The following is a 12,276-nucleotide window of genomic DNA, read 5'->3' as shown; positions in this document are numbered from 1 at the left end:
AGAAATCTCTGGAGGTCGCTTTCAACCTAAATTATTCTATTATTCTAATAAGCATATGATATTACATTTATCTGCACATCAGCATGCTGCTCCCTTTCAGAAAAAAAAAGACTTGACAGGGCTGAACATGCTCAAAGACACAGTCACACTGCGTTAAGCACGTTCCGCCGGGGAAGTGTCAGTCCCTTGTTCTGGCAGACACCACCGAGGGCTGCAGCGCTGGGACTGTCCCACAAACCCTCTCTTGGTGTGGTGGGAGTGATGTGATGTGGTTGCCCGTCGAGGAGGAGGATGGTTGGTAGTGGTGCCAGAGCTGTGACAGCAGGTAGCCCCACTCAGGTACCACTAAAATGATTTTCGATGCTCCCTTTAGTGGCTTTGCTAATTGTAGATGTTAAAAAAAGAGAGCCAATACCCCAGGGTGGATCTCCACTGGCACAGTTTGCCCCCACCTCTTGGGGAGGGTGGAGTAAGTTGCCCAGAGAGGTGGTAGAAGCCTCATCTCTGGAAACATTCCAGGTCAGGTTGGATGGGGCTCTGAACAACCTGTTCTAGTTGTAGATGTCCCTGTTCCCTGCAGGGGATTGGACTAGAATCATAGAATCATTTAGGTTAGAAAAGACCTTTAAAATCAAGTCTAACCATTAACCCAACTCTACCAAGTCCATTGCTAACCCATGTCCCTCAGCACCACATTTCCACTTCTTTGAAACCCCTCCAAGCCATGGGGACTCCGCCATTGCCCTGGGCAGCCTGGGCCAGGCCTTGACAAACCTTGTGGGGAAGAAATTGTTCCTCAGCTCCAACCTAAACCTCCCCTGGTGCACTTTGAGGCCATTTCCTCTTCTCCTATCCCTTGTTACTGAGGAGAAGAGCCTGACCCCCACTTCTTTACAGCCTCCTTTCAGGGAGTGGTAGAGAGCCAGAAGGTCTCCCCTGAGCCCCCTTCAAACTAAGCCCCAGTTCTGTCAGCTGCTCCTCATCAGACTTGTGCTGCAGATGACCTCTGAAGGTCCCTTCCAACCCAAACCATTCCATGTTTCTATGAAGACTGGCTGTATATTGCAGTGGTGAAGGTCCTATCCAGGACTCATTAAAGAAAATAACTTTGGATGTCTTTATGAACTGCAGTCTTCCTGATCTGTCATACTGCTGAACTAAATAAAGCTGCTTTCTGCTGCTGCTGTGCTTTGCCTTTCAGTACTTCTGTACTTTGAGCTTCTTCTTAAAGTGCATTGAAAATGAGGCTTCTAGAAGATTCTTGTCACCTTATTTGGTGGTTAATTGCCATTCCTTTCCCGAAACCTTCTGCACTACGAGTTCTGTTTTTGAAGTAATTGAAAGTCTCTCTTTGTTTCATGTTCATAAATTGTTAGTCATGAAAGATGACAAGATCAACTTATGTTTCCTTGGAAAACTTAATTTTTCTTTAAAGTAGTCGTGGGAACAAGAGGCCTATTAAAGAACAAAGCCACCAAATATGAAATCTGTGTTTTCACTGTTCTTGTTAATAATGATCTGTGATCAAGACACGTGCACATGCCTTTCAAGAATATATTATTTTGTACTTTTTTTTTTTTTTTTTTTTTACTTCAGTAATAAGAGCAGAATGTCTCTTTGAGATGAAGTTTTGCAGATGTATTGCTGCCCAGGCAGTTTGTTGTGTTGAGTGCACAAGGAACAGAGTTTGTCAGGGAAGGAGGTGAAGCAGGGAAGCCAGTGGGTGGAAGCAGGTTGAAGCCATCAGTAGTTTTACCTACAAAGCACACCAAGCTGATAGTCATGGTTTGTTGAAGTTGTCTTACTAGGAAAAAAAATGCTGTGGGTCATTTTGCATCATGTGAGACTAATGACACAGGAGGAGTTTCTCCTGAAAAAGCAGCAAGTTGGCCTGGAATGGATGCATGTGACAATCTGGACTCAGCCCCCTCAGTTTAGATACACCCCTGAGATGCCCGAGGTGGTGAGGCACCTTCAGTGGCACAACCTTCTGCTGCTGTTTACAGGAATTTTTGAGGGATAATGCTTTAAGGGATTTTAAAACAAGATAAGGCAAGTGAAAACGAGATGTGAACCTTGTTTTCCTGTTGTTTTTGGAACATGTGGTGCATAAGGGTATTTTTTTTCTGTTTTTGTTCTTTGAACTGACAAACCATAGGTGGTATCTCAATGTGTAGTGTAGTCAGGTATCCAAAAGAGCTAGCATGTGAAAAATATATTGATTTTCTTAAATGGTCATTGTTGCTTCATTTTTGCTGTCTGCAGGTTGAGGAGTAGCTGAACATCAGTCAACATTGCTAAAGTTAAATCTATTAGAATATGTAACCACGAACTTAGCCTAACAGCTGCTTGTTGTTTCTTACGGTGTCGCTTCATTTTCAGAGTGAAATGGCACAGCCATTAAAAATAATTGCCTTTTATTTTTGCAGCTTAAAAAAGTCTTCTGCAGAGCTGAAGAAAATACTTGCAAATGGCCAGGTAGGTGCAAAGAATTGAGTCTTGGCTACATGCTCCTCTCGTTACTGCCTAGCACTGTGGTGAGTGGCGTGCCACAAAGAGGTGGAGAGCTGCTTACTGCTCATTTACTTGTAATGTGTTCTTTTAATACAGAACTGGAGGGACCATGAAAACCTTCACGATATGAATGACTTCTGTGTCCTGATTCGCTTTGATTGGCACAGCAATTTGCTTCCCATTTCTCAAAATGTGCTAATCAGATTTAGCTCCAAATAGATTGAAGCGCCTCACACGTGTTGCGCCGCTGCCACAATTTCGGGGAAGAAAGTTAATCAATTTTGAATAACTAAGTCAACTGCTCAGTTAGGATGCCCTTCGTATTTTTTAGGGCAGTAGACACGTAAATATTTAACAAGTTCTTCCAAGGAACAGATCTCTGCTATTTGGAATCACCTTATGTTGTAGCTTCTTAAGAAAATAAAAGTACTATCTAAAATAAAAGCCCGTAGCTGTAGAGAGCTGTCTTGTTACTTTGTCTTCCTGCTCCAGGCATTCCAATCCTGGCACCCAGAAGTGAAAGGTTTAATGTAACAATTGATAGACAAGTCTTGGGCAAACAGAGCAATCATTTCTTACCCGTTTTGAGCTGGAAGTACGTGCAGGTTTGCAGCAGCATAATGACATTAAATATACACCATTAAATTAAACTCCCTTAAAAGAATCCCGGATTCTTCAGCAGCAACATAAATATGTTTTAAGGTTTGTCATAGCAAAAGCCCTTTGATAGCCTTGGAGGCAGGCACCTGTCCGTTGCGATCGAGCTTGCCTATTAGGCTCTATTGACTGAGACATCTGTGTCACTGCAAATAAAAGACTCTTATTGATTTTCTTAACTGCTGTTCACTTCCCCTCCACGTTTCGAAGGCTGAAATCTTAATTATCTCAGATGCGTATTCAGTGCCTTCACACAATGACCTCTCCAAGCCTCATTGGCATTTCATGAATCAAGTAGTTGTAGTTGAGCGTGTCAAGAAGATAAAGGCTGGTCTTCATGCTTGTCCTTCAGTATCACCTGTAACGTTGGGGTCTAATAGATGAGAGTGCCCCTCGAAAATGGGAGGCAGACAGCCCCGGATTGCAGCCTTGCCTGTTTGGCACTGAATCCTTTGAATACAGCTTGGAAATGTATTTTTTAAGCTTGTCAAGATTCCTTACATGCAGACTTAGTTTAATATTCACCAATTCTTGCAAGGTAGATTGGCTCAAGTTACCCCTCAACAATGTATTTTTCTGGATAGCTTAAAACGATGCAAGTACCAGCAGCATGCTTCTGAAGTTTTAAAATGAAGTTGATAATTACTCCAGCATTACTGTGTTTTTTTTTTTTTTTTAAAAAGAATTACTTAACATGAGTCAAAGCCATCTTCTTTTGATTGAGTCCCTGAGCTGCATTTGGCAATTTATTTGTTCTAGGTAATAGAAATAAGCATTTTGTATGCCCTGCAATTGCCACAGATTTCTTTCCTGCATTTTAGAATAGCAGGAAGATATAGAGGAACCAGAATTCTTTCTATGATACTAAAAAAAGTTACTTGAACCCTTTAAAAAAGAAAAAAAGGACAATTAAAATTAAGTTTTAACACCACCTTATTCACCTTGCTCTGACAGGAGTTACGCTGCTTTCTGCTGAGAGAAAATGCTCCTTGTTGTGCTGCATTCTGTTCTGCAGAATTTGGTCACAGATCTGTAGCTGGAAATAGGTTTCTGGCTGTAACTTCAACTTTTCCCCTGCTTGGGGAGATTAAGTCACACTTACCATTACTTAAATATGGGTTTGAGTTATTTTTTTGTCATTTTTGGGCAGTTTATGCTTTCGGGCATTCATAATGATATTCCTCTAGTAGTTTCCATTTAGGTTTAATAAGGAATTCATATTAATCATTAAAAGAAGGGGACGTGATTCTTCAAGATAATCAAATATTGACAGGTTAGAAATAGCTTTCTGCCTAGGTTCATTGATATAGGTGATGCGATATAAATATTTATTTCTTTTCTGTCACTCAGAGTAAATGCCACCAATTGATTCAGCATTGATATAGTGTCAACAGTTCATAAGAAACATTTGACTGGCTTGTGTTTTCCGATTAGTCTCTGCTCTATAAAGTGGGATTTACTAAATCTCTTCAATTGTCTGCTCATAGAGTGTGACTGCTTTCTGAAACCATTATTGCTTCGATTCGTAAAGCAAAGGTAGGGCTGCAGAACTTCGCCTCTGCCAGGCCCCTACGTACATAAAATAAGGATTAATTGAGCATTTTGGTTTTAATGATTTACAAGAGATAGGCACTGATTTCTCCCCAAAGCAGCAGGTAGAAGGGAGGGATGTTTTGTTTGCTGATCCGTAATTGAAGTCCGGGCGTGTTTTCATTAATTCTGGTTCTATCGGCATCCGATCAAACCTGGGTCTGCAGGTTTAATATTCCAGTCCTTCCCGTCCAGTTCATTGTTATTATGTTATCATTTTATGATTGAGAATCCCGTTTTCCCAGTAAAATAAATAAATCACCGCATGTTTTTGGCATTTTTATTTGAGCCAGTAAATCACCCTTTATCTCTATCGGCCGCTAGCAGATCCTTGCTCCACCCCAGCCTTCCTGTTTCACCCTGGGTTGCTCTTTGTGCATAGAGACAAGAAATGGTGAGAGGTGCAGCATCAGTGGATGGAGCTGATCCTGTCACTGACTTTTGGGGACCAGCGTGAAGAAAATGCTTCTTACCAGTTAGCAAGAAGCAGGGGCAAAGGGAATACGTTTTATGTCTCTGATTCTGCTCAATTTGTTGCTTGTGACTTGTGTAACTGCAAGAAATTCTTCTTTCCTCCCCCCAAGAAGCAAAGATAGGAGCGTGCTCCTGGCTTTGTGGACTCACTTGATTTCTCTTAAGAGTTCTGTTTACATGAACGTTGCTGTGAATGTAGGAGAGAGACGTTTGTTGTTACCTCAAAGACTGGAGAATTAAAGTCCTCCAGCTCAGAAGAGCAGAACTCCTTAAACACAGTGTGTTCTTTAATTTCTCTCTGACTGCAGTACTCATTAATTTATGTTTAGATCAAGAATATATTCTTTACATATTTTAAAACCCATTCATGAAATATTGTTCCTTGTGAAGTGTCTTTTCCCCCCCTCTGTATTTGCATTTTCTGATTGATGCAATAAGCAAGATAACTAATAAAACAAATTTTCATTTTCATCATAAACCTTGATACTTGAGTGGGCCACTTTATACCCTCTTAAAAGATCTGGCCTAGGATTCACTGCAAATAGATAATCATGTGAAGTCGACTTATGCTTTGAGGTTATTTCACATTTTCTCAGAACTCAGAGATTTTGACCTCACTGAAAAACTGCATAAAGGGAAAAGTATTTCCTATGAGAAACAAGCATCCTTTTTATTCAGGTAGAGAAAGGAAAGAACACAATTTTTGGAGTTTATAACTTCTATCCATAGCACATGTTATTTTAAATCAATGAAATATTCCATTTTCTGTTTGTTAGACATGCAGAGTATTTATTCTTCAGGGCATTTCAGCTTGTTACCATCACTTACTTGTTCCAGTTGAAACCAGGGGCAAAGTTCCTCTGATGTTCACTGACATCATATGAAAAGGGACAATTAAATGTGGCTGATGGGCACACGTCCCCACTGAATTTTAGGAGCCATTTCAGAAGTTGGCTAAATATGGGTAGCTAGCTTAAAGGGAGCTCTGTGTGGCTTCCACCATGGTGCTGGTGATACTTGAAATCACTAATTTGAAGCTATCTCAGATGTGCTTGTGTGATTTCTAATCACATCAGTGATAGCAGACCAGATGTAGCATGAGGGTTTTTTTCTTTTTGATGGCTTTTAACCCACAAGAATGACATTCTTTAAGCAGCCATTCCAACTCATGTCCCATTAAATATAAATACTTGATAGAAACAGGTTATTGGTTTGGTAGCAAATCCCACTTTTAAGAGATATTTTGTGAGGAATTCGCCTAGCCTTGTGTTACTTACAATGATCAGGCAATAGAGGAGATCTTTTTGGAATAGCAAATGCCCAGAATTTACTCTCATTAAAATACTTAATTTCAAGTATGTATGTGCATTCCAAAAACATCTGTAGTGATTGTTTTCCTTATTAAAAAGTGTTTCAGCTGCACGATAACTGTTTTTGTACAGGAGAAGGTTGGGCTGTAGTTTTAAATTTGAATTGCTCATCCAGCAAGCTTGAGGTGTAATAAGCTTTTATCAAATCCATATTAGAAAGATCCCAAATGCCAGCATTTGCAGGATATGGTGCTTGTATCAGGCTTCTGCTCAAAGACCTGAGGATATTGTTCTAGTTCAGAGTTGTCCCAGTGAGCAGAAAGATTGAGACAAGCAATTAGTTGTGTATTTCAAGAAAAAAAGTATTTTTATTGTATAGCAATGCACAACTGTTTTTTTCAGAATACTTGCTTTAGTCAAAAGGTACATAAATTAAACACTAGGAAGGAATCCTACTGACAGAACTGTCACTCAATTAGTATCAATTATGCTGATTCTAGAATAAATCAGAAACTTTTCTAGACATACTTCAGGTGACAGTTTTCTGTTGGATTGTTTCCATTCACCTCCAACTTTGGCTTTGGTTATGTGCTGTTCTGGAGACCCTTTTCCTATCAGTATCTGTGACCTGACCCTCTTGAGCTATATTATATCATTCCATTTTGACACCTTTTATCAAACTTTAATGAAATGACCCAGGCAAACAAATTGTCATTAAACTTTCCATCACTTTGTCCCTTGGTATCGTCTTTTATAAATTGGACAGCAAATGTTGTATTGATCTTCTCGTTCTTGCAGCTGAACTTGAAATGACCCAGACTGCTTGTTGTTTATGGCCTAGAGTTGCTTTTCCTTGACATTTCCATCCACAGCATGACATCTCTTTTGTTTTTCTTTCTTTCTTGTGGAGATGAATGAACAAGACATACGGTATCGAGACATCCTCGGTCATGGCAATGGAGGCACGGTCTACAAGTGAGTGTTGAATTTCACTGAAAATTTTGGAAAAGAAAATTTAATCCTATGCTCGTTTGTTTTTTTTTTTTTTTTTTGCCCTTCCAATTTGTGTGGAGATGTTGACAAGCCATTGCTGCTACACAGAAAAGGTTAGAAAAGAAATTCTTAACAGAAACTTTTCCGGAATTCTCTTTACATATTTACAAGGTGTCTGCTCTTGGGTGCTGTGAGGGCTGGTGCATTTTTATTGTCTTTTTAAGACTTGGCTTTGAATCCCTCCTGGGTAACAAGTTAACGGTTCACAAGTGGAACTTGTAAGAGCCTGGAGCATAATGAATTGCCTTTGGTATTTGCAGTGCCATTATTCTTGCTGGTTTACCACGCCCTTCCCTGGTCCAGGACTGGGATGTGATGACACCGTTGCTCTGCCCTTCTCTAGCAATTCAAAATTAGTCAATACCCCTTCCACTGTTGCAGTGACTTCCCTCCCTTACGAGCAGCTTCACACACAGGCTGATGAATATATTAAATGATAAACTCCCCCAAATTTTGGTAGTGAAGCTTATACCCTGCAGCCAGTATTAATTTTAATATTGTAAAGATTATAATAGCAGAGATATAGTTTTCTCTACAGGAAAGTCTTTCTCATGCATAGTGCAAAGTTTAAACTACATAATGTAATATCTGGTACTTAATAGTCTGCAGTGGGGTATGAAAAATATTCCACTAGGAATTAAGAAATCCATACTTTGTAAGAAAGCCCTGAGGGAGTAATAAAGGTTTCCTCCAGAGAGCTATTTACCATATACAGTAACCCAGCATCCCATTATGATTTTGTTTATACCTTAGACATTTTAACTTTGATATTAGATTTTTTTAAAAAAATGTTTTAAAAGCTGTGGTGCATTTAGCTTAGTTTCTAATTGGCTGCCAACACTGTAAAACCACTCTCCTTGCAGAAGGTTTAATGAAAATGGAATTCCAAAAGCTTTAAAGAAAAAATCCACTCTTTGAATGGACTCTTCAGAAATGAGATCAGCCTTGTAGATGGAATATAGTTCAGAAATCTCATTGAAAGATACTCTTAGACCAAGAAACTTGCAGAAATAGTGTTGTTTTCTTCATAATAAGAAAGATTTGAGAGAGAATGTTGAACTTCACAGCTTTGCACGACCCGTGTGTGTTGTTGTTACCCAGTTCTGGGTCATTTTCTTTAGAGAAGCAGCTGAAATAAGGAGCTAGCAATGCAAAATCACGAGCAGCATGAGACCAGCCATACAAGGTCATACCAAAAGTCTCTCACCTCCATCCAGTGTCTAATAGTGGCCAAAGGATGAGGAATGTAACCCAAGGCAAGTGTGAACACATTGCCTTGTCTGATGTTTTTTGCACTGAGGATCTGCTGAACTCAATGTCTGCTTCTCAGCTTGGGGCTGACCTGCTCTCAGGTACCAGCCCTATTCCACCTCATCTGTGTGTGCAGTGGTACTGTGCTTTTAAGTGCAGAGGGTGGGGTAAAAATATCTCATTTTTCTATGACATTGCCACATGCATAGGATGTATTTCATGTTTTGTAGAATTCAAACAGGAAATTGGGATAAAAGGCTGTGTAAAGCCCAACTTGCACTTTTAGACTTCTTTTTGCATTTCCAAAAGGTAGTGTATTCTGTTTAGTATTTTTACAGAAGTATTTTTTCTCTTGTGGAGAATACTACTTGAGTAAGAGTCTGCAGGAGTGACAAAGGAACAGGGGTGTGAACCCTTGGGGCACAGGGGTGGTGGCTCAGGAGGGATGCAGAGTACTCGTGGCACCTCTTCAGTGTTGACTTGCTTTGTTGTGTGGGTTGATGTTGTGAGCTGCTTTGAGTGTTGCCTGTGATCTGGGAAAGTAAAAAATTCAACCTGTCAAACCATGAGCCCTCTTCTGTATCAAGGAAGTATTTCTGCCTTTCTTTTGCCTTTTGATTGCATTCATATTTAAAATTTGCAGTGGCTTCAGTGTGTTCTCCTGTGTAAAGTGTCATCCTGTGCCGCTCCAGGGAGCGTGCACTGGTGCTACCTGTGGATCTTTTACATGTTCCTGAAGTTTTGACTTGCTTTGCAGTGAGAATAACAGCAGGATATAAATACAAACCATGATTTTCTCCCCAGGCTGCCTTCTAAGCCATTCTTCTGAGATCTTCCCAAACTGGCTAGAACACCTCTCCTACCAGGCTGAGAGAGTTGGGCTTGTTCAGCCTGGAGAGGAGAAGGCTCCATGGAGACCTTCTGGTGGCCTTCCAGTATCTGAAGGGGGCCTACAAGAAACCTGGGGAGAGACTTTTTACAAGGGCTTGCAGTCATAGGACGAGGGGTAATGGCTTCAAACTGGAAGAGGGGAGATTTTTATTAGAAATTAGGAAGAAGTTCTTCACTAGGAGGGTAGTGAGACATTGTCACAGGTTGCCCAGGGGATCTGTGGATACTCCATCTCTGGAGGTGTTCCAGACCACGTTGGATGGGGCCTTGTGCAACCTGCTCTAGTGGGAGGTGTCCCTGCCCATAGGCTGGATGGGATTTCAAGAAGTCTGGTCCAGTGGGAGTTGCCCCTGCCTATGGCAGGGGGGTTAGAACCAGGTAATCTTTAAATTCCCTTCCAACCCAACCCATTCTATGATTGTTTGTTTCTTGGGTTGAGGAGTTGCAGCAGTTCACTCCTTCATCCCTCGAGAGCTGTTGTTGCAGGGAGTTGGCAGTTGATGTGTTGATGTGCCTTGGACCCAGCACAGACGGAAGGTCCAGCCTTGGAACCCCTTGGTGAAGGGGATCCTATTCTCCCTCACCACAGCAGCATCTGTGCTACACAGGCCAACAAGAGATAGCAAAATGGAATACTTACAGGTAGCTGGATTGCACTAGGCACAGATAGCAGCCCACATACATTTTATTCCAGTAAATCAATGAACATTTGTCAAATAAAATTAATTGCAAACGTTTGGCTGTTTTCCTCTTCCAGCATTCCACGCTGTCGGGTTGTTTGAGAAGAGGCTGTGTGTAGTATTGATCTGAATCTAAAGAACGAGCCTGGCATCGTGGTATCTTTTCTTTTTTTTTAATTTTTTTTTTTTTCCCTAGCTCTTTATCCTAAGTCATCTCCATTATGGCAATGATATATTATCAGCATTCAGCAGACAAGATAGCGTGTCGCAGGTCGCTGAGCAAAAATTTTCAGCCTCTCTTTCCCCATGAATTAACTACTATTGAAATAGTTTATTGAGATTGAAGTATTGATCACTTCTCATGCTAACCTTGGCTTAAGGGGGAGAGGGGAGGTGGTTTTTCTGCTCTTTGGGAGACACTATGTTTAGTTAGAAAATGTATTTCATTTATTTGGGTTCTTTACAGCTGCAACTGTTTTATTGCTTGGAGAAGAGGTATCTTAGTTTTATTTTTATGACAGTATAATTATACTTTAGAAATACACTTGATTACTGTGTGTAGCAAAATTGTTCCAGTATATTGGCTTGGCCAATATTGCTATACAAACAACTTTTCAGTCAATTGAGTCTGGTAAAAAATCAATACTTTATAGCAATATTTCTACTGAGAACTTGCTGAATCTAAATGTTTTTCCTGTTCTAAAAAGAAAGGATTTTATAGTTGTTGGACTTCCTATTTTTCCTGTATGTTTTGATACATTATCTTAACTAAGGAATACACAATTACACAGAAATGGCAAAACCAGTTAATTATTCTTGCTTTCCAGTTCCTTGAATTTTCAAAAATCTGTGACAACATACAAAATAATCCCAAGGTATATATCCAAAAAGTATCTTTGAATACACAGAGAGCAAGAGTTCTTCCACTGGTGCCCAGCATGCAGCATGAACCCTGTCTTGAGTGGAGATTGTCAAGGAAGGGATGAAATCTGCTGTAGCAAGAACTGAAAGCAGAGCAGTGTCTGTCCCTGCTGTTTGCCTGTTGTTGGTAATTTGCTTTGTTCACTGGGATTTTGGCTTTCTGTGAATTATCTTAAGTCCCATTTTATGAATTTTTGGAAACTCTCAACTGCCACTACTTCATGGACGTTTGACCTGACAAGAGGGCCCTGAGGCTGCTCTGCTGGTAGATGCACGACCTTCCAGCTCAGCAACAGGCTTTCTAATTTTTTATTGACCATTTTATAGCAACTGGTAGGATGAAGGATGCCCAGTCTGGACTGATTCACAGCAGAAGAAAACATCTGTATATCAGTACATTTGTGGTATTTACTTAAATTGCTTTTTTGGACAAAATCATTCACTGGTAGGTCCAAGAAACATTTCAAGTATGTGTGTGTGTGCTGCATATCTGCTCCATCACTGACTGCAGAACTGGTAGGATGAAGGATGCCCAGTCTGGACTGATTCACAGCAGAAGAAAACATCTGTATATCAGTACATTTGTGGTATTTACTTAAATTGCTTTTTTGGACAAAATCATTCACTGGTATGTGCTGCATATCTGCTCCATCAGTGACTGCAGAGCAGAGCTCTGAGGGACTCTCTTGATTAGGCCACTCCTTTTTAATTCAGTTAGTTTTATGGGTTGTAATGGGATGTATGTACTCTGCCAAGCAGCCTCAGAAGTAGCTGCATTAAATTATTCAGACTTAAATCGCAGAATCCCAGCACGGGAAGTTGGAAGGGACCTCTGGAGATCTTCTTGTCCAAACTGCTCCAGCAGCTCACCCACAGCAGCTTGCCTAGGATCACATCCAGGTGGGTTTGGGATCTCTCCAGAGCAGGAGACTCCA

At 40.6% G+C, this 12,276-nt stretch overlaps 1 protein-coding gene across 1 annotated transcript in view; it reads left to right on the top strand.

Moving 5' to 3' along the window:
- Positions 1 to 12,276, top strand: part of MAP2K5 (mitogen-activated protein kinase kinase 5) — a gene marked incomplete at both ends in the record, with an annotated part of 131,284 nt that overhangs the window by 15,575 nt on the left and 103,433 nt on the right. Inside the window, 2 exons of the mRNA XM_008945159.1 lie at positions 2,430 to 2,478; positions 7,456 to 7,520. Of these exons, the coding sequence (XP_008943407.1) occupies positions 2,430 to 2,478; positions 7,456 to 7,520 (114 nt within the window). The remainder of the gene's footprint in view (positions 1 to 2,429; positions 2,479 to 7,455; positions 7,521 to 12,276) is intronic.

Source organism: Merops nubicus, unplaced genomic scaffold (genome assembly GCF_000691845.1).
Source record: "Merops nubicus isolate BGI_N331 unplaced genomic scaffold, ASM69184v1 scaffold9378, whole genome shotgun sequence".
In the NCBI taxonomy this organism is placed as follows: Eukaryota; Metazoa; Chordata; class Aves; order Coraciiformes; family Meropidae; genus Merops; species Merops nubicus.
The sequence above is the reverse complement of the archived record's forward strand: the minus strand, read 5'-3'. Positions and strand labels throughout refer to the sequence as shown.